General features: G+C 43.5%; 1 protein-coding gene across 1 annotated transcript in view; it reads left to right on the top strand.

The window, feature by feature from the left end:
• Positions 1–269: 269 nt before the first annotated feature.
• The window catches only part of tnrc18 (trinucleotide repeat containing 18), a 73,514-nt gene continuing 49,250 nt past the window's right edge, over positions 270–24,533 (top strand). The window contains exons 1-3 of the mRNA XM_049560982.1: positions 270–418; positions 2,100–2,443; positions 23,738–23,878. Coding sequence (XP_049416939.1) covers positions 2,236–2,443; positions 23,738–23,878 — 349 coding nt within the window. The 5' untranslated portion in view covers positions 270–418; positions 2,100–2,235. The remainder of the gene's footprint in view (positions 419–2,099; positions 2,444–23,737; positions 23,879–24,533) is intronic.

Raw genomic sequence — 24,533 nt, 5'->3', positions numbered from 1 at the left:
GTGCTTGTTTTGATCACTCGGTCTTGAAGGGAGAGGGGACCTTGAAACGGCTCAACCTCCTTGCTCCATAATTGGTTTTATAGTGCTGGCGAGAGGCCAGGGCTGCTTTCTGTTTTTTTATACACACACTGGGTTTGATTGACAGGCCCGGCAGCCAATCAGAGCGCAGCTGTGTGAGAACGTAGAGGGCTGGTCCCGGGTTGGGTGGCAGCGAGGGGAGGTGGGCGGGGCCTGCAAAACAATGCTGTGTTTCATTGCTGAGGAGTTTACGGACGCGTCAGGGGCTCGCGCTCCCCCCAGTTATCCCCCAGTTTACCTTCGGACCAGCCTGTAATGGACTACTCCAGTTCTCCCAGCGACCTGGACGCCTTTTAGAAACATTTTTAGCTCCTTCACCTCCAGGTTTTCCTACATTCAAGTAAGCGGTCGATTTTTCTTCTTCTTCTTCTTTGGTGTTTCTTCTCCCAAAAGTGACTCGGTGTTTTAAAACACAATTTAAACGAAGTGAAAAGGGCGCGGAGGATTTTTTTTTTTTTTTAGCGTACGACATTTTGGATTTTTTTTTTTAAAGCGATGTTGGCGCTGTTTAAAAATCCCACTTTCGAGATGTTTCCGCCGAGAAAGTTTTGCGTGTCGTTAATGGAAGCGTGAAAAGTTTGAAACGTGGCTGAAATGCCCGAGCTGCTCCGCTGCCGCCGCGCAGCATGGAGCTACACCGAGGACGGTACAGGCTAGCTAGCCTCCCGGGGGTGCTTCAACCGGGGGGTTTAAAAGCAGCATTACTGCTTCAGTGTTGTTTGTGTCAAGTTAAAATAAAGGTTTATTGTGATTTTTAGGAAGCTGATCTTCAGATCCCGCCCGCCTGGATATCACGAGTCGCTGATGTGATGTGTTTGCTTCCAGCCTTTGAAGGTTAACTCGACTTTCGCCTTGTTTTTTATCCTAAAATTACACAACTAATTATGTTTAAATTGCGTTTCTCTTACTTAGAAATGTAAAGAAAAAATGCCCCCAGAAATAATAACTAAATTTCACCCTCTTGTTGCCTTCGGATAAACTCGCATTTGCTTGTTGTTTTTCCTCCATAAAGTAACTTTTATTTATTTTTTTGAGCGTTTAAAATCACGCACACGCACATCTGCGAGTTGTATCCTCAAGTATCTGCTATGTAAAATATTTAAATGGACATTTTTAATAGATTTAAGACGCATTGCACGAGTCGACGTTGATTAAACTGAATAAACATGCATTTATCAAGTGAAAACAGTATTTATATGATTTAATATGAGCTCAAATGAGTGCCCTCAAAGTCAAACCGTCGTTTAGTTGGATGTAAAATGAGGTTTTAGTTTTTAAACATTACCCAGGGAGTGTTTACGGGGCTGGGTTTTGATTTCTTTCCTCTGGGCTGCTGCACCCATGTCCAAATGGCGAAGTAGCCCGGACTAAATTCGCATCTGTGGGCAACAAAACACCGCTAACCCCGCTGATTAATGATGCAGGCTTTTGAAACCTTATTTATTTTTAACCCGTTTGAAATTTATATTTGATGCGCCTCCAGTATTTATGGTGTATTGGTTTACAGGGGCGACTCCTCGGCCCATAGCCTACATTGCTGCTTTAGGAAAACAGCTGGGTAATCGGAAAAAGGTAGAATAGGCTGTTAAAATGTGACCGTGTGCGTTTCCATCGCATGATCCGCTTGGTGTTTTATTTTATAGCCGGGGCAGAGCAGCTGGCCGCCCCTCTCCCTGGTTGTGTTTCCCTGGGAAGCGGAGCCCTGGAGCGGCCGCCTGCTCGGTGTGCGGTGGGGGTGGAGCGGTGCTGCTCGTCCGCTCCAACATTAGATCATAATATTGTAGATATAAGTTAAAGCTGCATTAAAGAGCTGCAGTTTTGCACCAGGAGCAACTCGCACCGTGTTCCTGTCGACCAGCTTAATGGACGTTTAGTTTTTGAAGTGGTTTTCCAAACTGCGTCATTGCACATATGGACCGCCTGTTCGCTGGAAAGAGGAGAAATCCTAAAACTACCAACAGTTTGTTCAGTGTGCCTTTAGATTATTTATCAAGCCACTGTTTTCTTGTTGTGTTTTGTAGGTCAGCAGGATGGCTGATAAGGAGCCCGAATCGCCTGGAAAACTAAAGACATTATTATAGCCAGAATTGGCTTTTTCGGAATAGGGGGCCTATCCGAGCGGACTATTTCTTTTCTCAACTTTCCCCACTGTGGATAATGGATGGCAGAGATTTTGGACCTCCCCGATCCGTCCACGTACCACCTCCGTTGTTGGCGGGGCTCGCAATGGAGTCTCACCGACTCGGAGCAGCAGCAGCAGCCGGGAGGATCCCTCCCTCGCCCGGTCACTTGGGCGCGAGTCATCCGCCGCCTCTCCATTCCGGAAAATTCCTGCCATCGGCCATTAACCTACATCCACACCACAGTAAGTACACGATGCTTCAATGCTGTAACATGCCTGCTACCTGAAACCTTCAAATTATGAACTTGAAATAACGCTGCGCAAATATTGCGCACAGTTTGTGGCATCATGTGCGGTCATTGCTCGGATGTCGCTACGGCTTTCCGTGGGAAATGTACCCAGCTGTAGATTTCATAAAGGAGGTGTGGCTGTTTATAAAGCTGTGACAAGTTTCAGATGTGCAAGTATGGGATCGGGTTCAGGATTCTCCGCCTTTGCAATGGTCAACGCATTAGCGGAAAATTACTTGGCAGCGTGCAACACGCAGCGGTGGGTTTTTAAGGCACAAACAGGGCTGACTGTTCAGGGTTGTGGTGTGGGTGTTGTTGCAGCAGTATGCAGGTCAGGGTGCAATGGTCTTGGATTGCATGTGGACCATTTTACCGTCATTGCCGTGGAAGCAGATGCAGTTTGTGTGTGTGTCTTGGGAGATTGGGGGTGGTAAAGTTGCGACCCTCAGAGAGATGACAGACCACCTCTTAACCTTTCTGGGGGGGTTTCTGAAGTGTTTGTGAGAGCGAAGAATGGCTGTGGTTCAGTCTCCTGTATTTGGAGTAAAAGCCACTCGCTTGGAACATTTGGCAAATGGCTGGTGCTGCTTTTAGCTGCGTTTGTTCCATTTGTGTTGGACATCTCTGCTGCTGCTTTAAATTGGGGAATCTGTGTGAGGGGAAGAGAAGGAGAGAGATCAAGTGAGTGTGTTTCTGTGTGTGTGCGCACTCAAAGGTCCAGTGTGTAAGATTTAGGGGGGAGGGTTGGCAGAAACGTAATAAAATATAAAAAGTATGTTTTCTTTTGTGTTCAATCACCTAAAAATAAGAATCCTTATGTGTTTGTTACCTTATATCTCCATACAGAGCAGGTCCCCATCTACAGATATCACCATGTTGCACCACCATATTTCTAGAGTAGCCCAAAATGGACAAACCAAACACTGGCTCCAGATAGGGCAGTATTTTCGTGTCTGCCACCCTAGTTAGCAGCCCCTCCCTGATGAGCAGTGTTCTTGTAAAATGGATTTATTCAGCGGTTTTACCAGTTTAAATCACTGGGTGTGTTTGTTTTGGAAAGCAAGAGACCCCTGCGGATAATTTGGCTCCCGGTAAAAACCTCCTAAGCATCTGGATCTTAAGTTATCAGAGGAAAAAGATGAGCTCACGCAAGCAGTTGCTGGGCTAGCAGTCCATCTTTGACATGCTAAACAGCGCCAGAAAAACTGAAACTGCTTTATTCAGAGTTTTTACCAGTTTTAATCACCTGGTCTGTTTGTTTTGGAAAGGAAGAGACTGTTGCAAACAATTTGACTCCAGATATAAACCTTCTAAACATCCAGATCTAAAGTTATAAGAGAAAAAGGGTGAGCTCACATTAGTGGGTGCTGGGTTAACAGACCATCTCTGACATGCCAAAGAGTGTCCAAGAGTAGATAAACCCAATTTTTAAAATATGAAACTGCTTTATTCTGTGTTTTTACCAATTTAAATCACTGGATGTGTTTGGTCTGGAGAGGAAGAGACCTCTGTGGATAACTCAGCTCCTGGTAAAAACCTCCTGAACTACGAACGCTGAAGGAATTCTAACCAGGAGAAGTTTCAGCTCTTCAACTAGACGCCACAAAATCCCCCTAAATCTAACACACTGTACCTTTAAATGAGAACATGTTGGGTGCAAACTGGTGGGTTTTAATTTGTTTGTTCATTAAAGAGAAGGTGTGGTGTGAATCAGGAAGATGCTCCTTAAAGCAAATCCCCGTGTGTTTACATCATGTAGGTGTGTCTCTGCGTTAGCCAATAGATCGTCTGCAGTATATCTTAGTCCCCGCTGAGCTGCTGGTGATTTTACTTTCACTAACCGCACAGCGATGTCTGCTTCTGCTATTAGTAATAGAAGCCTTGAAATAACACTGTGCTAAAAAAGGTAACAGTGCATATTTGCATACAGTTTTGTGGTCAGTCAGAGGGAAAGTCAGAGCTCTGTCATCGAGGTTCAAACCATATGTTGTGTAGGAAAGATAGGTCTGCCGTGTCTTTCGTAAAATGGAAAGTCTGACAAACGCTCTCCTCGAGTTACTTACTTACATCCCCCTGAAGTCATGTCGCTGCAGACAGATACAATTACAGCTCCTCTGGTTTCTTTTCAGAGGTAAACCCCGCCCGGAGATAATAATATTCCAGTTTAGTTGTGTTCCCCCGTCCTTATCGCTGAGCGTGGGTTCAATGCAGCACTTGTCACTTTGGAGCGGGAGGTACTAGAGGTATAGTAAAGTGAGGCATTGCTCCCAGGGCAGGGCTCTGATGAAGCGTTAATTTGACACACCGACAGAGAGCCCACACACACTCAACCTGCACACATGCACATGAAAAGCTGTCAGAGATGAAATCAACTCGCAGCAGGGAGCGTTGGGATGATTGATGGGTGTACCGTGGCAAAGAGATGTGCCAGTTTACTGCAGCTAGTTGAGCTGATTTTTGCGGCTGCGGAATAACAAGGAAATATTTGCAGGTGAAGTGATCGGATGTGCTGCAAACCGTGCAAATACACGTCTTTGTAGCAGCAGTTTCAGTTGGGATGATGTTCCTCCATTTCCCCTCCCGTGGCTCTGAAACGAGCTGAAAATTGCTTGCGGTGTGCATGTGTGTACGGACTTGTGTGTGTGTGGAACAACTTGATGTGTAACCGGGTGGGGGTGGGGGGGTTTGTGAAGTGGGATTGACCTAACCACTGTTCCAGCCCAGATTGGCAGTTTAAACACTCCTTTAAAACGGGATACATTTTATTCTGCCCACACACTGACCTTCTCACTCTCTGACTCTCATCTCCCCTACGCACACTCGCAGCCTCCACCCACTAAAAACACACCACCGTACGATGCAGGTCATTTAGCTTTATGGCACTCCTCAATATCAAATCCCCACACACATTACATTAACCAAACCCAATTGAGATCTTGGTCCCATGCTTGTAATAACACTATACAGCCCTGTTACATGATAATTACCCAGTAATTGCAAATGTTCATAATGTTCCCCGTTTAATTGCAATAAACAGCTTGAACGCGGCGCTCAAGGACCTGACGTACAATCACTGGAGCCAAGGTCGCCCTGCTGCTACTGTTTTTGTTTACATGTGTCTCATGGAATTCAAGACATTTGTTTTGCACTGTTGTTTTTGGCTGACCTCTTGATAGCAGGGTTGACTTGCTATAGCTGCCAACACACCCTTATTTCCCAGGAGTCTCCCTTATTATCTGTTTTAGTTCAGTTTTAATAGGATTTCCACCTGACTTAACAGAGTGTCTCCTTTATTTCCACATCTCAAGGTTGGCAGATGTGTGTGTGTGTGTGTGTGTGTGTGTGTGTGTGTGTGTGTGTGTGTGTGTGTGCGCGAGGCAGCTCAACATTTGTTTTAAACGCATTGTGAAGCAGCAAAGAGTTTGTTGACATTTGTGCTGCTTGTGCACTCTGTAAAGACTTCATTTTCCATCACCAAATCTTGCTTCATAACTCAAGCACCTATTCCAGGCTTTATCTAAACACGATGAGGTCTGAGTCACTGTTTATAGATGTAAAATGGCTGTAAATGGTCCTCTTGTCTAGAGGAGGTCTGCCGGAGCCTCCATCACCAGATTGAGGCCATCTGTCCTCTTCCCTCCCTCTGGCATCCGAGAGCAGCAGAGGTACGACCTGCTGAAATGTGACTGCACCAAGGAGACGGTGCCGGAGAGACTCTGCCATTACTGTTAAAGGTTGCAGATTAATTTATTGTGAAGGGCGCGTATCAGGAATTGAGATTATGTGTGGGGTTTTGCAGGTGAAGAAATTTTCGGAGCACTTTTCTACTAATGGTTCTTTTGCACAGCATCTCTGTGGGGTGTAAAAAAAAAATACAGTTACACTTGAGTATTGTGATACTGTGTCGATTCTCAAAAATACTTTAACAATTTTTAATAAATACTTAATATTTGTGACACTTATGCATATTGATTTTTATTTAAACCCCGACTGCTAAATAGCAGTGTTGTTCACAGTCTTCTGTAGCACAGTATAAGGGACAAAATTAAGACTACTGAGAAGTCTGCGGAGGCTTTATCATTGCTGAAGCCAGCTACTGATCTGGCCATTGATAAGCTGACACTGGTAAATGGGCGGCCCGCGGTTGGAAATTACAAGCCAACTATTCTTTCGACCAAGGTGCATGCGTCTAACCTAGCAACCCACTGGATTGGTTACTGGTTTGGGTAGTCATTACCCCTAGCGACTTCATGCCAACAAGGACTTTATGGTGCATTCATCTGCTCCTCGTAAACTCTAAAATCTTCACTAGAATGGCCACAAAAGTTGATTTTGTCCACCTGTCCTCTCAATACAGCATTTTTAATAATTATATGGTATAATCATAACTGGAGTGGCGAGTCATTAGCTTCTGAGGCTGGTAACTAGCATGTCAAGGCTAGCAACCAACAGAAGCGTCTGCTGGTTTGGCTGGTCATTAGCAACCCACCTCTGACAGGGACTTCATGGTGCATTTATGTGCACCTTGTAAACTCTGAAATCTGTACTGGAATGCCCATGAAGGGTGCTTAAAACGGGAACGTTTAATTTTTATTTCTTGACGCCACCTTAAGGACAGCTGGGCCTCAGGATGCACACTTAGTTAACTTCATTTATTTTCTATTTGTTGTCCTAAAAGACCCTTTGTCCTTCGTCACAATGACCCTCCATAGCAGCTCTACGGGGTTTCTGTTGTCCATTTGTTCCCAAACCATGCTTAGGAAGTGGTCAGTCTTGTTTTTGGTGACTGTCGTTGCTGGCTCTGGCCGTTGTTGTCTCATTACTGCTGTGTTTAAGTAACTACAAGTCACTTCACTGTTACACAGAAAAAGCTTCAGTAAAACAAACAGTAGAAGAGGGTTTTTTTTTTTAATAAAAGGACTGAATGGGACATTGTTATGATTTTAGCATATTATCATATACAATGTATGTATTTCAACAAAGGAAAACTGGAAGAAAATAGAGAACTGTTCCCATTGTAAGCAACCTTTGTGGCCTTTCAAGTATAGATTTCAGATGTTATGAGCTGCACCTGAATGCATCGTAAAGTCCCTGTTGATTCTCTATTGTTTTGGGTTGCTAATGACTAGCCAAGCCAATAGCAAAGCCATTGGGTTGCTAGGATAGACGCATGCACCTTGGTCGAACAAAGAGTTTGAGACTGCCGGCCTCTCAGTCACCAGCGCCGGCTTATCATTGACCAGATCAGCAACTGACTTCAGCAAGGATTTAGCCTCCGTCGACTTCTCAGTAGTCTTCATTTTGTCCCCTTTCCTACAGCCATTTGAGTCTTCACTCCAATCTAACAACATATCGCAAGTATAATCCCAAAGAACACAGACCGGTGAAACAGACAGACAGACAGGGTGCACTGCTGTCTCCTAAAATTAGACTTAAAAATTGCAAAATATCTTGGCATTTCCCAGAGATCACTTAAATCAAGGGGCAATCAAAGAGCATGAGACAGTTTTTCTTTTTGGTTTTTGACCAGTTAAATATTCACTTCTTCTTCTAAACCAACAACACAATGTTGCTGCAGCTGTTGGAAACGTAAACACATCACTTTCTGTGTATCGGTTGCTTTTTTTTTTTTGGTGTTAGAAATTGTAGAAGCATTCATGAATAGGGTGTAGGTTGAATCTCTGTTGTGATATATCAGACGCCCATTGTTGTAGATGATTACTTCAACTGTATGGAATGACCTTACATGTTCAGGAGTGCAGTTCGGAACAAATGCATGTTTAATGAGGCGAAAATGTCGTTCAGGGCGGCGTCCCTCATTGGAGAGACTTAAGGGATAACACGTCTGAACCAGCAACTTTTCTGCTCTGGTCTCTCTCTCTCTCTCTCTCTCTCTCTCTCTCTCTCTCTCTCTCTCTCTCTCACACACAGACACACACACATTTCAGTGTTCACCAGGGAGCAGGAGATAGGAGTGAGACGCAGAAGCAAATGTGGGTGTTGTAGCGACTGCAGAGAAAGGAAGTCAATAGATGGAGATGGAAACAGCAGCTCGAGACAAATGGAGAGGGAGAACTAAGTGGGCACAATCCCTAAGGTGGAGAGCAGTGTTTTGTTTTCAAGGGATAAGAGCTGACGTTGTTGTTTGTGTGTGTGTGTGTGTGTGTGTGTGTGTGTGTGTGTGTGTGAAGGGGAACGGTGTAGATGAGAGGATTGAGGTCTTGTGTATGGGAATGGGAGCATGTGATTGTGCTTAGCGCAGTTAGAGCCGGGGTTTCCCCCTGAGACTCTCTGCAGAGAGAAAAGGAAGAGATTTATCCTGACCACAACACATTCGTACACGGTTAGATAAATGTGGTAGCCCTTCAAATGTTCTCTCTTTCAGTCACACACATGCACGCACACACACAGAGATGAGTGTAAGCATAATTCATGCAGCTAGCAGGGCAGGGCAGGGTTGTCTCGGCCGATGCCAATTTATCTTCCACGCCACTTGGTTAGTGTGTCTGTTTACGTTAAAATTAATGTGTTGAGTGTGTGTTTATATGTATTCAAGACACAGACCCATATGTGTGTATGTGTGTGAGGGGACGTGGCTCGGACACGTCCCCTCTCAGATTAATTGAATCCTTCAGGAGAGAAAACAGGCCCCTTAAGAGAAAGCACAAGGCACTGCTGCCCTTCTACAATAAACCTGTCAGGGGCAGACAAATGACACGCACACACACTCACCCACACATATGATGCACACACACACACAGCTGTCAAACGTAAGAGTGATAGGCCGGTGTGTGTGTGTGTGAGAAAACGAGCGTGCCGTGGCATGTCGAAATACCCAAAGCATTAGCTAAGTCGTTCACTCTGCCAGAACCCTCCCTTTAAGTCAAACAACAGCCTCCAACACACAAAGGTCACACACTGCGTTGTGTCTGTCTGTTTGGCTGCGTGTTGAGTCTCTACGCGTCCCATTACATAAGGTTTATAATATTCCTCCAGGCAAACATAGTTAAGATTTAAAATACGTAGTGACATGTAAGAGTCGCGCAGAGCAGGTTTGACATGTGAGGAAGAGTCTGATTTGACGATGTGGTATGTGCTTTAGCAAGTCGAGCCGCCGAAACAACCAGCAGATGTGACGGTTTAACGCCTGACATTTATTATAAAGGAATCCCTAATGCTGGGTACACCCTACATGATTCGCTACACTACACCAGGGCTGCACAATCAATCGAATAACCTCGATCACTATTTTGGCTTCCCTCAATTAAATTACCATGATCGACTGTGATATTGATGTTTAAAATGCACGCTTCATTCCTAGAAAACTCTGCTGCACATCAAGTCAAGCACTTGTCTGCTCTTGCGCTGACCCTGCAGTGGCAGCCTGTGAAAAACTTGACCTGAGTATTCCGGCAGCAGTCCATAGTAGAAGAGTGATATAAAACAGAGAGCAGACATCAGAACAAAAATCTGAAGTCTGGAGCAGATAATAAAGAGCTAGTCCTGACCATTTATTTGGAAGTAGGGATGTCAGTTTCGGCTAGTTTTGCTTTGAATAGCTAGGCAGCCATTAACCGGTAATTAACCAGTTTATTTTGAGGAATCTTTTTTTAAAATGACATGAATTGCGAAAGGCCGTTTCTTTTAGTCCGGCATTCACTGGACTCGGTGAGCTTCAGCTTCCATTTTGAGGTGGGTTAATTAAATTTTTTGTGATATGTCTCGCCTTTTATGTTCTCTTGGCTTTGCTGACTGACAGACAGAAGTAACATGTAGAAACATAATGCCTGCTTCCAAACCAGTGGTCTCCCCAGGTTAGCTCTGCTCTGCGCAGTGCTCAAGTCAGGTGGGAGCTAGCTAGTGGCACCGCTCATTCACACCGTCCGTTGTTGCAGAAACATGGTGGGCAACCTCTGGTCTCGTCCCAGTGAGTAAGTGGCTTCATTTTGAGCTGCAAAACCCCTTTAGCGTTGTTAAGTATGTTAGCACTGCCCACGCTGACACTGCTAACTGTGCTAACAGAGCTAAAAGCAATGCCTAAGGGGGTTTGCAGCTCAAAATTGAGCCGGTTGGGGCGCCCACTAGCTCACCCGGTAGATCAGGCCCTCCATGTACAGAAGGTTATGTCCTCGCCCTTTGCTGCATGTCGTCCCTCCTGTCTCTCTCCCTTTCACGCTACATCTGTCCTACCAAATAAAAGACAAAAAGCCCCCAAAATATCTTAAATTTAAGCTGGTTACTTATCGGGGCATCCTTGGATGAGGCTTAATGGTGGGCACAATGTTCCCACAGCAATGGTGCTGGGTCCAGATGGCATTACTAGCAAAAACTGATGAAGGAGCGAGACCACTAGCGAGCTCCCACCAGACCCAGTTGGGAAACCCTTCATCAAACTTAAGAGCAGCAGAATTAGCCTATAGATCAACATGTGTAACTGGTCAAAAATATTCTCAGCAGTTGATGAATGAATGATCAACCACAGACATCCTAACGTGGAAGGATTTTGGATTTAGAGTGCATGAGAGTTGTGTGTTAGCGGCAAAGCAACACAACTGACTTGTTTGACTGCCTGAAAAAGACTTAATCCATATGTTTGAATTTGTTTCTTTGTGAATTTTCTGTAAAAAGCGGTGCAAAAAACAAACAGTTAGTTCATCCTGCCCATTGTCCCCCATGTTTGTCTACTCTGACGTCACGTCTGATTGCAAGAGATTTGCAAGTTTTCCGGTTTAGTGAGTCAAGACGAATAACACATCCATGGATGGGCCTCTGGTTGTTTGTGAGTGGAATCTGTCGGTGTGTGTTGTGCTGTTTTGGCCAAATTGTTGCTCTCCACTAACTACAGCAACAAAACTGTTGAATGTATCATTACATGTTGTCATATGTGGGGTCTGTCACATTTTTAACATCTGTTAAGAACTGAAAAAGCCAACAGCGTGGGCCAGTCTTGAGATTTACTGATGACTCGTTAGCCTGTAAAACTGAATGAATGACACACTGTCACTGTTCTCAATGTGGGTTTTTTTACTCCGCACCAACATCATTGGAACAGTCTGGATTAATCTTATCTACCACCGACAAATGTCCTGTTTGAAAAGATCAAATCATTTCCTGTCTGTCAGCACCTCAGTGCCTTTGTGTTTATGGCTTTATGATGAATGTTAAACCAAAAGTCAACCAACACCTGTGCTGTGGTACAAGTGTAGATGGAGTAGATGGTGTTTGTTCTTTAATGTATGCGAGTTTCATTGCAACTGTGCATGCCATTCTGTCAGTGAGTGACACCGCATGACTGTGTGTGTGTGTGTGTGTGTGTGTGTGTGTGTGTGTGTGTGCGTGCGCGCGCGTGCCTGTTGCGAGCATGTTTCCATTTGCTGGTATCGAGGAGTGTGTCAAAATAACACCTGCCGTCTTCACAGGAGATTTCTGAGTGCAACAGCACGGCACAGCGAGACTCAAACACACAAACGATGTGTGTTTCCATCCAACTGTCAGAGCAACTTTAGTATGAGAGAGTCGCGAGAAAACCCCCCCACTAACTTTGTGTCTTTTCTATCATTTGTTGAGGTGAATAAATTGACTGCTCTTGTTTTAGCTGGATTTCAATTGAGATTGCTCCATTTAGCTGCTTCAGTTTCAGCGTTCTGGTATTGTTCGTGCCGGATCACTGTCACGCTGTCATGGTTTACTGAAACACTTGAATAGAACGGAGTCATTGTTAATGTTATCAGTAGCACCTGAGCTTTAACAACTATGACAAGTCAAAATGTCTGCTGTGAAAAAAGGACTATTATATTTTCAGTTCATCAATTTTTGAAAAGAGTATTATTGTAGCAGACACTTTTTAACCATATTCCAGTTTCTAACACCACCAAAGCTGGGAGTACACTGTATTCTCATCTGGTTTTTGAGCCGCTTGACTCAGTTTAGAGTCAGACTGAATTTCATCTTTGTCATGGGTTGTTTGCCATGAAGTATACAAAGGAAAGTGAGGACAAATCATGGCTTGATCAGCTGCTCCTGACCAGCCATCAGTCGTCTGCATGAATTTCTGACTTGTCAGAAATTTTGGTCGACCGTCGTCAGGCTCTTGCACAGTTGAAGCAGAGCCAAAGGTCGATGCCCCAAGATCAGTGCCTTTTCTCTCACTGCACCTGCATGAAGCCTAAAACCGAGCGTCTGAAAGTGCCATGGCGACACGGAAAATATGGAAGCAAAGAGGGCTGCCCCTTGAATGTTGGAGATTCAAATCATCAGTTGGGGCCCCCTCATTCGACTGAGATTGCTTCAAGTAGAACAGTCGTTAGTCAGTGTGCTGTGACGTGTACTTCTGGGGACATTTTTGACCCTTGACCCTGAAGTGAGTTCTCTTGACTTGTAACGCAGCGGCACAGAGGAGGAGAGACTTTGCACCTTAAGTCTCCGAGACATTATCTTCTTTGAAGTGGTGAATGTACAGCTCACAAATACTTAATACTTAATACGACACGGTCTCTGGCTTTTGTTTGATATATAGTGTCTGCAAAAAATATTGTTATCGTTAGCTTGTTTACCATCCCACTGAGCTTTGTTCAAACTTTAAATCTTTATATGGGGGAAAGAAAATCATCAAATATTTGTATGAACCGTCCAAAACTGAAAAACTGACATAACTTTGAGTCGGGTGAAGGCCCAGAAGCCAGTTTAGTCGAGCTATGGCGGTACTGTACAGCCCTCTTTGATGTTTCCTCCTCTTCCTACCACGGCCAATATGAATGACAGAAACATAATGCATTACTGTGAACCATACTGATGTAGTGTTACACACCTCCAAACAAACCTAGGTGAACAAATTTACCTGCCTTGGAGCTTTCAAACAAATATTTGTTGACCTTTGTCAACAGCCAGAATTGTCTGCAGGGTCCGACGGGCTGTTTTTATTTTCTGTTTCACACAAATGTGAGCACTCAGGTGGTTGCTTGGTGATCTGACTGCACAGAGTGAGCTTTGGCTTTACATCACAGATGAAGTCCTCGTACAGTGGGGATTAGAATTATACATATCTTTCTAAAAAAAAGTCTACGCCCGGCTTTGGTTTGGGATTGTTTTTGTTTTGACTTATGTTCCAGTTTCAGTTGATTATTACTTCTAACTTTCTTGTAAATAAAACCAGTGTAGTCACAAGTCCTCTACTCCTGTTTGCACAATGTTACATCATGTGATAGAATATGAGTCACAAGCTTGTTTCCATCCAGACATTGCATCCACATCTGTAACAAGACATTGCTCCTAAACTTTTTTTTCATACCTATTGCACCTGTCATGAGTAATAAAAATATATGCACTTATATTCTTGCATATTTAAACGTAATCTTTGCATAGTCTAGCTTTGATAGTCTGCAGCTTGTTGTGGGAGTGAACCCAAGATGTATATGTTTATTGGCAATATGTTTGGAAAGTCATACATTTTTCTATTATTCATGCAGAGCAGTTGATGGATTCTGGTGTCTTGAGTCGTGCGCGATGTCCATTTTTACCTCAGTTGCACTTCTTATAGTCTCAAGATTTGCATCATTAATTACACTACTGTCTTTTTACCGTGTAATTTTGTCTCCAAATAGTCTTGTATAGATGTATTTTGCATGTGATTCTTATTTGAGTGTTCTTTATTCTTTTCTTGTTTCTCCATCTGTGCTGCTGCAACAAGTGAATTTCCCCACTGGGGATCACGGGCCAATTATTAGACATGGGGCTCCTGAGCACAGATAAGCAAAAGGCCCCACCACCTCTCCTACATAGGAGCCAGACACACAGACTTCGTTGTGATGTTGCCTCTTTTTTGTGGTCGTTTTGAGTCTGTTTGTAGTTGTGATGCATGTGCTTTTGTTTCTCTTTGAGGTAATTTTATCTCTGTCTTTTGTTGTTTTCTGTCTGTTTGTGGTTATTTTGCAGTTCCTTTGCATCTCTTTGTGGTCTTTCTAGGTCATTTTGAGTCTCTTCCTGGTTGATAATTAAGGCTGCTTTCAGACCTAGAGTCATCTCCTTTGGTCTGAATCAGGGACTAATTTTGTCACAAAGTTGTATAATTGCCTAGAGTTGGTTCGTGTTCTCACGGCAGCATTTACAAGCGGACCAGATCAAATGCCTTGTGTGAGAAAGCTGCTCTTGATTGGTCAGAATTTCCATGTGTGAAAAATCCAGGAAGTAAAGCAAACGTTGAAGAAGACTTTCTAATGTCACAATGGAGGGACAACTACGCAGGTTGATTTTAGCGCTGCTCATTGTGGACTATATTACTGTCATTGTTCATTTTAGTCAAACCATACAGTTTGAAAACGAGGTGCGGCTCCAACTAGAAAACAATGTTTTGATGCATTGGATGTGCTGAATGTGCATATTAAGGCAGTACAGGAGGAGGTGCACATTAATAATCCTCCAGGACTGTAACATGCTCATGTTTAACCCAAACAATGTGTCATGTGACTGCAGTTGGTTCAGATCTAGGTCGGAACACCTTCTCACCATAAATGAGACCACCTCTTCAAGAAGGTCTCAGTCTGGTTGTTTTGGTGTGCACCTGAGTGTGATTGCTGTGTTCACACCTGCCCAAAGTAACCGCACGTAGGGGGCAAACAAACTTGAGTTTGATTAAACCAAACCAAACAGGGCAGGTGTGAAAGCACGCTTAGTGACATTTTTAACATGAAGACTAGGGCGGCCCCTGACACTTTTGGTCCCTAGGCCTGCGCCCAGTTGGCCAGTTCAATAATCCTTCCATACTGGGGATCGGTAAAGGTTTATCTCAAGATGTATGTTAGGTTTTTCTTTTTTAGAATATTTCTTAAGTAGTTTTTAGCCATTGGTCTTGTGTTCGAGACACTACTCCCCCCCCCCCCCTTTTTAAACTTTCTATTAATAATATTATTATGAACCACATCTCTGTGGCTTCTCAGTATGCTTTCTCTAGAAATTGAAAGAGATAAGTACCTCACAGCCGTTAATAACACATTTGTACCAAATTTGCTTTCTGCACGTACGTCTGTTTTTCACAAGAGCATTTCCTTTGCAAATGTAGTGTGTAATTTCTTAATCAATAAACAAAGACGCAAAGTAACCACATCAGATATTAACACATTGCATTGCGGTTTGCAGAGCTGGAGGTTGTCGTGTCGTAACGTGAATGAAGCATTTTTAAGTGGGTTTGTGTTTAGCTTCAGCTCTCAAAGAGAAAAAAAAAACTTTCCTCTAAACAATTCAGAAGGCAGAAAACCAGACGTGAACACCCTGAAATCATTAACAGACATTTTTTAAACCACATGCTCGCAGCATGAATCAACACACCAAACTATCCACCACACATAAAGAGAGATACGTGTTACCAGACATGTATGCAAAACCTGCAAAAGCCCTCACCTGTGTGTGTATGTGTGTGTGAGGACCTCTTTCTCTGCTTTGCTGTCAGGATTAATGGTTACCAGTGTCAGTGTGCCAGTTAGCTGTGGCAGAGGCGGACAGCACGGCAGAGTTTTACTGTTTGAATGTTTTTCTTGCAGCAAATAAAAACCAGAGATCAATAGCGATTCCCCCCCAGCTAACCCTGCTCCAAGTCCCACTGATGGATAACAGATGGGTTCACAGAGTGTGCGTGTGTGTGTCTGTGTGTGTACGTGTTTGTGGTGTGTGTTTGTGGCAGACATTTATACCAGAGATTTTTCTTTCTCGTATTTTTAGGGCTTTTGTACGTGATCCAGCATTGTCGTTTTTTTGGATTCTGTTGTGTTTCAGTCCATCTCAGATCGATTTCGCGATCAAGACTCTTGTTCTCGAGTTTGATTCCTCTGATTTTCACTGTGTGGGCGGGTGTGTGTGTGTGTGTTTATGTGTGTCAGATTTACAGCTCTATCAGGATTGATCTCCAGCAGGCCTTCTTCCCTCTGATATGGAGATACGTTTCTTATGAGGATCTGAAAATGGAGGCTCAGAACGTGTTGGGGAGTCAGAGAGCGCGTTTCTTGGCAACTTGGTTATCCCAATATGGCAAACTAACTGTCTTGTGAAGTGGGAGCCAAAGTATGTGTGTGTGTATGTGTGTGTGTGTGTAGGGTGGGAAAGCGGGGACAGAATTGTGAAGGGAAAGAGAGGAAGGAAGGAAAGGGCTGAGAGAAAGAGAGAGGGAGGTAATGAAAGAGTTATTCCAAAACATTTAAAGAAACATTTCCCTCTCAGCTACCATTTGGATGTTGTTTCTGGAACGAGGAGAGCAAATGTTTTCCCTCGTTCTACCCCGCCCTCTTTTTTCTCCCTTGGACTGTTCAGGAAGGGGAAAAGGGAATTTGGGATTGTGTTTTTTTTTCCTGATCACTGGCATGAAGCGAATCTGTGGTCCGTATGTTGCTGTGTGTGTACTCACTGCACACATGGATAAAAAGGCCTGTAGGCGGCTGTGATGCAGAGATTGATCCATACTCTAGTGGGGCATCAACGAGAGTGTGTGTGTGTGTGTGTGTGTGTGTGTGTGTGTGTGTGTGTGTGTGTGTGTGTTTGACCTGAAGGAATTCAAAACGGCAGACATCCTACCAGGACCTTAACATGCTTGACAGGTGGTGGTTGTGAATGTATTCTGTGTTCATTGAGGGGGTATGTCTGGGTGTTGCTCCTCACACACACCAGGTAACAATTAGAAAGTGTTTTATAATTGAGAACGATTTGTTAACACAATAATGTTGGCACGTCTCCTGACACACACTGAAGGGAAGGATGGAAAAGGTGGCGGTGAATTTAGTTTTTTTTTTTTTTAATGGTTGATTATATTATAACTGACATTATGAAATTACCAAGAAAAGTCATGAGTCACTTGAGTTAAACGGTGCCTTATCTCACATCAGACCAGCCGCCTGAGGAAAAAAATGGTGGCATTGTACGTCTCTGCAAACCACGGATACATTTTCACATATGTATCATATCAGCGTTTCTAAAATGACGGATTATATGAGCTGACTTTGTCATCTGGAGGTGGAGGGGATGGTGGATGGCCTGACTCTCAGGTGTATCGCCTGCCAAGCTGCAGACCACAGGTGTCCACATTTCAAGACAAACAAACAACAAAATTGGTCGTTTTTTTAGCAAGTCAGTGTCACACCAAACATGGTGTTTATTTGGGACCCATCACTGTGTTTCCAGCGGCTTTTTAACCCCAAACATGGGTGTTTTTAAGGGACCTGTCACTGTGTTTCCTGCAGCTTTTTAGCCACAAACATGGGTGTTTTTAAGGGACCTGTCACTGCGTTCCCTGCAGCTTTTAGCCCCAAACATTGGTGTGTTTAAGTGACCCGTCACTGTGTTCCCTGCAGCTTTTTAGCCCCAAAATGTAGGTGTTTTTCAGGGACCTGTAGCTGTGTGCGCTGCAGCTTTTTAGCCCCAAAATGTGGGTGTTATCTAACTATTCCTGGCTCTTTTTCCCACGGCTTTTTAGCCCCAAACGTGGGCTTTTTTTAATGGACCTGTCACTGTGTTTCTTGCAAATTTTTAGCCTCAAACAAAGGTGCTTTTAAGGGACTAGTCGCTGTGTTTCCTTCGGCTTTTTAGCCTCAAAATGTGGGTGTTTTCCAGGGACCATGGATGTTTTAAAGAGAACCGTCTCTGTATTTCCTGTGGCTTTTTGTGGGTGTTTTTAAGGGACCTGTCACTGTATTTCCTGCGACTTTTAGCCCCCAAGCATGGGTCTTTTTTAAGGAACCCTCGTTGTGTTTCCTGCTGCTTTTTAGTCTTAACCATTGGTGCTTTTAAAGGGCCTGTCATTGTGTTTACTGCAGATTTTTAACCTTAAACATGGGTGTTTTTTAGCGGCGATTTGTTGTTTTCCCAGTGGGGAAAGTGCCATTAAAGGGGTTGTTTTTTAACTGATATTACGCTGTACGCAGTGTCCCCCAAGACCTGATCTTCTCCTGACCATAACAGTGTTTTTCGTGCCTAAACATAACCACATGTTAACAACAGTGTCGTTGAAACATTAAGTTTCAACATTTCCGCTACATAATAATGTGCAAATGTAGCATCTGTGGTTTGCAGAAATGTATTACGCCAATATTTATTCTGGCATTGGATCACTCGCATTACACTAACAACAAATAGCAAAGTGATTTTTTTTTTTACAGTCACACTAAAAATTGGACGGTACTCAGAAAAACAGGAAACATAATGTTCAGTTCAACAGCCGGTTATTGTCATGAGATATTTAAGATGAGATAAGATATACTTGTGCCCAAGGGGAAATGTTGCTTAGGCAATAGTGCTATACACAGCTGCAACTTAAAACAATATGTAGCCACCAAGACAGGACAGTAGTACAACAAAAACACTGATAAATTACAGAAAGTATCACACATGGCTTGTGAGATAAAATGGTAAATACATAGGTATAATATTATATTTAATATTATACATGATGCATACAACTAAATGCAACAATGCTCCTTGCTTATGACTTGCACGAGTATAGATAAACCTGTTTTGACTTTTTCATCTGATGTCCATAAAAGAATAAATGTTTGTAACACAACACACAATTTATTGCAACATGTTGTGGCTGTCCTGTGAAAACCATGTATCACCAAATTAGCTTTTTAAATAGTTTATTTAACGTAAAAGTGCAACACATCTTCAGTGGAGTCAAAGCACGTTGTTGATAATATTTATGGTGGCGTTTCTGAGCAGTGGCCTCTAAATATATTTGCATACTGTAATTACCTCTCTGTGTAGCAGTTTCATTGTGGCTAGCAGGGTCCGCCATTCTCACACTGGATTTAGATTACCTGCACATGCATTGGGATTGACAGGAAACAATGCATGTATGTAATCCAGTGTTCCATCGTTTGATTGTTTGATAATCGCCACACTGCAGCTGTATCAGAGCTGATGCAACATAGTTTGGCCAATAAACAAGACACTGGTTACTTTTAGTGTGTTTTTGTCAGCGGATCAGTTTGAGTACCAAAATATGAAGGAGCAGTCGCAGTGATCTGGAAGGCTGCTTCACACCAAATCTGGCGTTGTGTGGGAATGTCACCTAAATGGCCCATTTGTGGAGAGTGGAGACCAACTCTGGAAAGCCAATCACCACATCTCAGTGACTGAGTAATTGTCTTTGTGTCAGTTGTATCTTTACAGCCACAAAAGACACGTGTGCACACACACAAATGAAGCGAGTGTTGTCCTTTGTAGGGAAGTACAGAAAAGCTGTTAATACATTATTTCTTTTACTCACTATAATATTTAATGATAGAAAAGCTGTATTACTTCTTCCTGTGGACTGCGGGCGTCCTTCTGGTCTGATTGCCAGTAAAGTGATCGGCCACTATGTCGGGTTGTGTTTCTCCAAAAGTGTAATCGGTTTTAGCTTTTTGACACAGGGAACTGCGTTATTTTTTGTTCTTGCAACTTCTGCCGCAGCCTGGGTCCATCAGTCAAATTAATGGGAGGAGTGGCTTTTTTGGCTACAACGCCAGATTTGGTGTGAAAGCAGCCAGAGATGAAGAGTGGAAAACTACTTTCACTGCATGCTGTGTGACTTCAGATCACGGTTGACACAATGGGAAAAGACATATTATTGATGGACTGTTGACAGCAAGTCTTTGCTGTAGAAGTAAACACACTTAGTTGTAATTTTTGAAAGAAGAAGTTAGAAGTTAAAGAATTTTCCAGTGCATAAAAGCCACATAATCCTTACTAAGAATTCCAAGTCACCAAATGTGGAGATGCCTAGTTTTCTTCGGACAGCGGTGATGTATGCATATGAAAAGGACAAAGTAGTATAATGACTTCTGTGTGTGAATATGTCTCTGCTATAATGAATAATAGATTGTATCATTAAACGACACAGATAGTCATCTCTTTTCGGAGGTATAACCTCATCGCTGTGCTGCTCTTCAGCGCAGGATGAGGGAGGTGTGTTTTTCTGCAAAGTTAACATACTGAGACAAACTGAAGGTTAGTCACAGGCTGTGTGCGTGTCTGCATGTTTGCGTGTCTGTGTACGCCCAGTAAATCGCGTGATCAGTGGATTCGTATGTGCATGCCTGCATTTTCTTACGTGCGTATCTTAGGCGTGTATTTGTCCATTTGTTTAGTGTGTGTGTGTGTGTGTGTGTGTGTTTGAGGCTCCTGCAGTGTTTCTGACTCAAAGGGCATTCACTGCAAACCCTCACAAAACTGTTTGCACATGTCAGTGATCACACAGAGATGCAGTGCAGCCACTGAAGCCACACAGACACACACATGCATACATGCAAACATGGAGAGACGAGAATAAATCTGTGTCTTATAAAAGCTGAGTTTGGAAGGATCCACCTTCACTGAGGCACACTGCAATGCTACTGTATGCGTGTGTACACACCTCTGTTTGTGATTAATTGGAAAGCTGCATTTGCTATTGATTTAAAATGCAGTGTGTGTGCAGGCGCTAACGGACTGCGGTTTTAATGTACTGATTTAGATGCAGGGGAAACTCGGTGAGCACAGCATGTCTTTGTCAGATTCCCACAGGACTAATACAGAAACACACACACAGATACACACAGTCCCTTCCCCCTCGCCCATATACAGACGGCACCCTTTCCCCTACACACATGGTTAGTTTTATCAGGGTAATGGCTGTGCAGTGCATTCAGTAATGGGCTGGGTGGGTGGGGGAACCTCGGCTAAACATGAAACCTTTTCCAGCTCTTAGGAGGTTGTGATTGGAAGAGGCAGGGACGGTTCAAAGGTTCAGAGTTTACTAATGGTCACACATGCAGGAGTGGAGTCTAATAAAAACAATCGATAACCATATCATACATGCCGAGATATGAAATATTTTACGAGGATGTACTCTGCCGATGGTGGAGTGATGGAGCTGGGTTTAATGGTGAAGTGTGTGTGACGTCAACACGCTGTGAACAGAGTGTGTGTATAAACAGATCACTGTGTGCAGGGGTGGCGGTCAGTCTGTTTGCATCAAAGCCAGATTTGAACATTATGAGGGCAGAATGATACTTTTGGGGTTGTTATTTATTTTTATCATAAAAAAGTTAATGCCAGCAGCCCTCATGTGATAGAGGGATGTTTGTTGAAAAACCTGAAATGAATCAAATGTCGAAAAGTTGACATCAATGATGCTAAAGTGTACGCCACAGGCTGTATCAATCTGTGGAAATATTAAACTTTAACGCTGGTTTTCATGCTGGGCAAGTATTTTATCAGCCTGGGCAAAGAGTACATATGTGTGGATCACAATAGAGCCCTTTGAAGATGTCTGCTGCTGTCTAACAGTAAAAATATTATGTTGTGATTTCTCCCTTAAAGGGTAACTTAGTATTTTTGAACCTGGACACAATTTTAACATGTTCTTGTGTGAAAGGGACTAATGGGAGATACAGTTTATGAAATTGGTTGAGTATTTAGCAAAACCTCTGCAGACGGCAGCCACAAAACAGACTGCAATATAACCACCAGCCGTCAATTTACATCCAGTAAAAGTGTTTGGTTTTGGCACTGATGGGCTCAGATTGTTATTTTAAGTGTCTGACAACATTATGGAAAGGATCCCTACAGAGATAGACCTCTTTGTTAAAGAGAAAGACCCTTTCGTTTACCCAGAAACAGCCCCAAAATCTGAATTGCCCAAGCGCACCAGACTCCATTTAAATAAACAGTAATTTTAGGATGTATAGAGCCAGCATACTTTCACATCTAACTGGGTGAATTAAGGGTTTATTTCAACCAAACCAGAGCTGGGGATTGTTGGAACAGTGGAGATGAACCAAGATGGTTTTTCGAAGTTTTACTTTGTGTCTGTCGACTTTGAATGGAGTGTGTTTTATGACAAAAAAATCGCTCTTTTTTTAAATGGAGCCTTGTGGGTTTGACAATAGTTATTTCAGGGCTGTTTATGGTTAAACAAAAAGAATCTTACTCTTTAAAAAAGGTTTATAACTGTCGGGATTTTTTCCATAATGTTGTCAGACACTTGGAATGATAACCTGAGCCTGTCAGTGGCAAAAACAAACTTGAACAGGTGGTGTAAAAGGGGCTCTTGTCATACATCATAGTGCCTGAATATCATTTGGTTGTAACGAAAATTGGGGGTGTCACCTTGGGCTTTGGGAAGTTATGATGGGCATTCTTTTACTTGCCTGATATCAGACAGGATTGTCAGCTTGTTACACCCCTTTCCATCTTTACTCTGATGTCCACAGTACCAATTTCAGTCGGGGAGAAGGGTTCAGTTGCCTGTAATCAATCACAAGAGACCAACATAGTCGCCTGAATTAAGCATAATTTAAGTCCACACTGATGCGTAGCCACGTACCTATCTTGCTGGGGTTTAAGAGCGGAGTGGAGTGAGGTAAAAACAAACTACGATGTTGGGCAATGTTGACATTAACACGTCATTTAAACAGCCTCGATAGCAGCATATATCTCGTCTTCAGCACTCGCCATTGTTATTACTCCTCATTACACTGCTTTATAATGCTAGACAATAGTGTTCGTCCCACCCATGGCACTGAATGGCTAATCGTAAGTGTCACGGGGCACTCGCTGATGAATTGTCAACGGAGAAAGCGCTGTTTCATGTCACAATGCCAGACGAATCAGTCAACTCTGTGGAGTGGGCGGATTCAAAGGTCTAGACCCAGGCAGTTCTTGTGTTTGATGGCATGTCATAGACCAAATGACTGATTGAAAGAATCATCAGCAGAGTGCTGAGGTCACCAATTGGGCTGCTCACACAGCCCAGTTCTGTATCTTCTGGAGAATTTAAAATCGAATAGATATGATTTATTGAAGGCAGAACCCACAAGGTGACAAGTAGAAAGTGGTTTATAGGAAAGACCAGGAGGCAACTAAAGGGATGGTAAACTCCCTAATAGCGACATATCAGATGACATGCATGTGTCCAGCTGGGTTTACACAGCTCCCTTCTTCCTCGCTCCCGCTGTGATGATTGCGGTTTTCAGTCGGTGGTTGCATTAACTGTCCCCTCTCTTCAGAGTGCAGTCTGTCTGTGGTCTGTCTTGTGGAAGCAGAGTGCATGGTGGCTCAGTAGTAATGTGATTACAACAGACTGCTTCGGCACAGAACCATCAGCACGCATCGATTGTGCACCACACACACCCCAAAAGCACGCACGCTGGAAAGTGACAGCATGTACAGTATAAATCGATTGTCATTTATTAGTTTGGTTCTTGTGGCCGTGTGGTTGACTGACAGTCTTCGTTCTGTTTTTTTCCAGGCGATGCCTTCCCGGCAGGCTCCAGTCCTTTCCTGTCAGGTTTTCCCGGCCCCTCCCCCCTGACCTCTGACCCAGCATACAGATCGGCCAATCCCAGCAGTCTGCAGATGGCTCAGCTCTGGGCATCACCGGCTCATGAAGGTAAATCATTTGCCTGGACAAACATTTCCATCTCTCTTCCTGTGTTTTTCTGTCTCAGTACAGATTTCAGATTCTTAAGACACATCATATATTTCTCACAGTCTGCTGCCGTCCAAAGCCCAGGAGGCTCTTTCTTCTGCTTCTCAGTGCTTACACCAGTGGGATCCTGTTCCATTTCTGTCTCTCTGCTGCTAGCTGCGCTGCTGGCTCTGTCCTATATGCGTCTCGTTTCCTCCGTCCTCCACCTGTCTCTTACTTTCGCCTGTCATGTGTTACTGTAATCTATCTTCCTCTCTCTTGTTCTTTTTTTGAGCTTCCTGTCCAGTGTGCACTTTGTCTCTGTCTGTCTCTGTGTAGCTCTCCTGCCCCACTTTTCCTACAACACCTCTCTCCTGACCCAGCTTCCGAACACAGTTTTAGACGCACAAAGGTGTATGTATATTTATATCTTAGTGTGTTTTTGTCTTCTCTGTGGACCTCTCTGTCTCTGTGTTCATCTTAAGGCCTGCCCAGTAAGTGATTCAATCTCTGCTCCTTCCTCATTCCCTCCTCCTGTCCTTTTGTGTCTCCTTATCAAATCTCGCTGGAGTAGAAGGTCAGATAGGAGGGAACATATCCCAGAGTGCATTTTGGCAAGGTAAAGGGAGAAGGACGA

This window comes from Epinephelus fuscoguttatus, linkage group LG19 (genome assembly GCF_011397635.1).
Source record: "Epinephelus fuscoguttatus linkage group LG19, E.fuscoguttatus.final_Chr_v1".
Classification (NCBI taxonomy): domain Eukaryota; kingdom Metazoa; phylum Chordata; class Actinopteri; order Perciformes; family Serranidae; genus Epinephelus; species Epinephelus fuscoguttatus.
The sequence above is the reverse complement of the archived record's forward strand: the minus strand, read 5'-3'. Positions and strand labels throughout refer to the sequence as shown.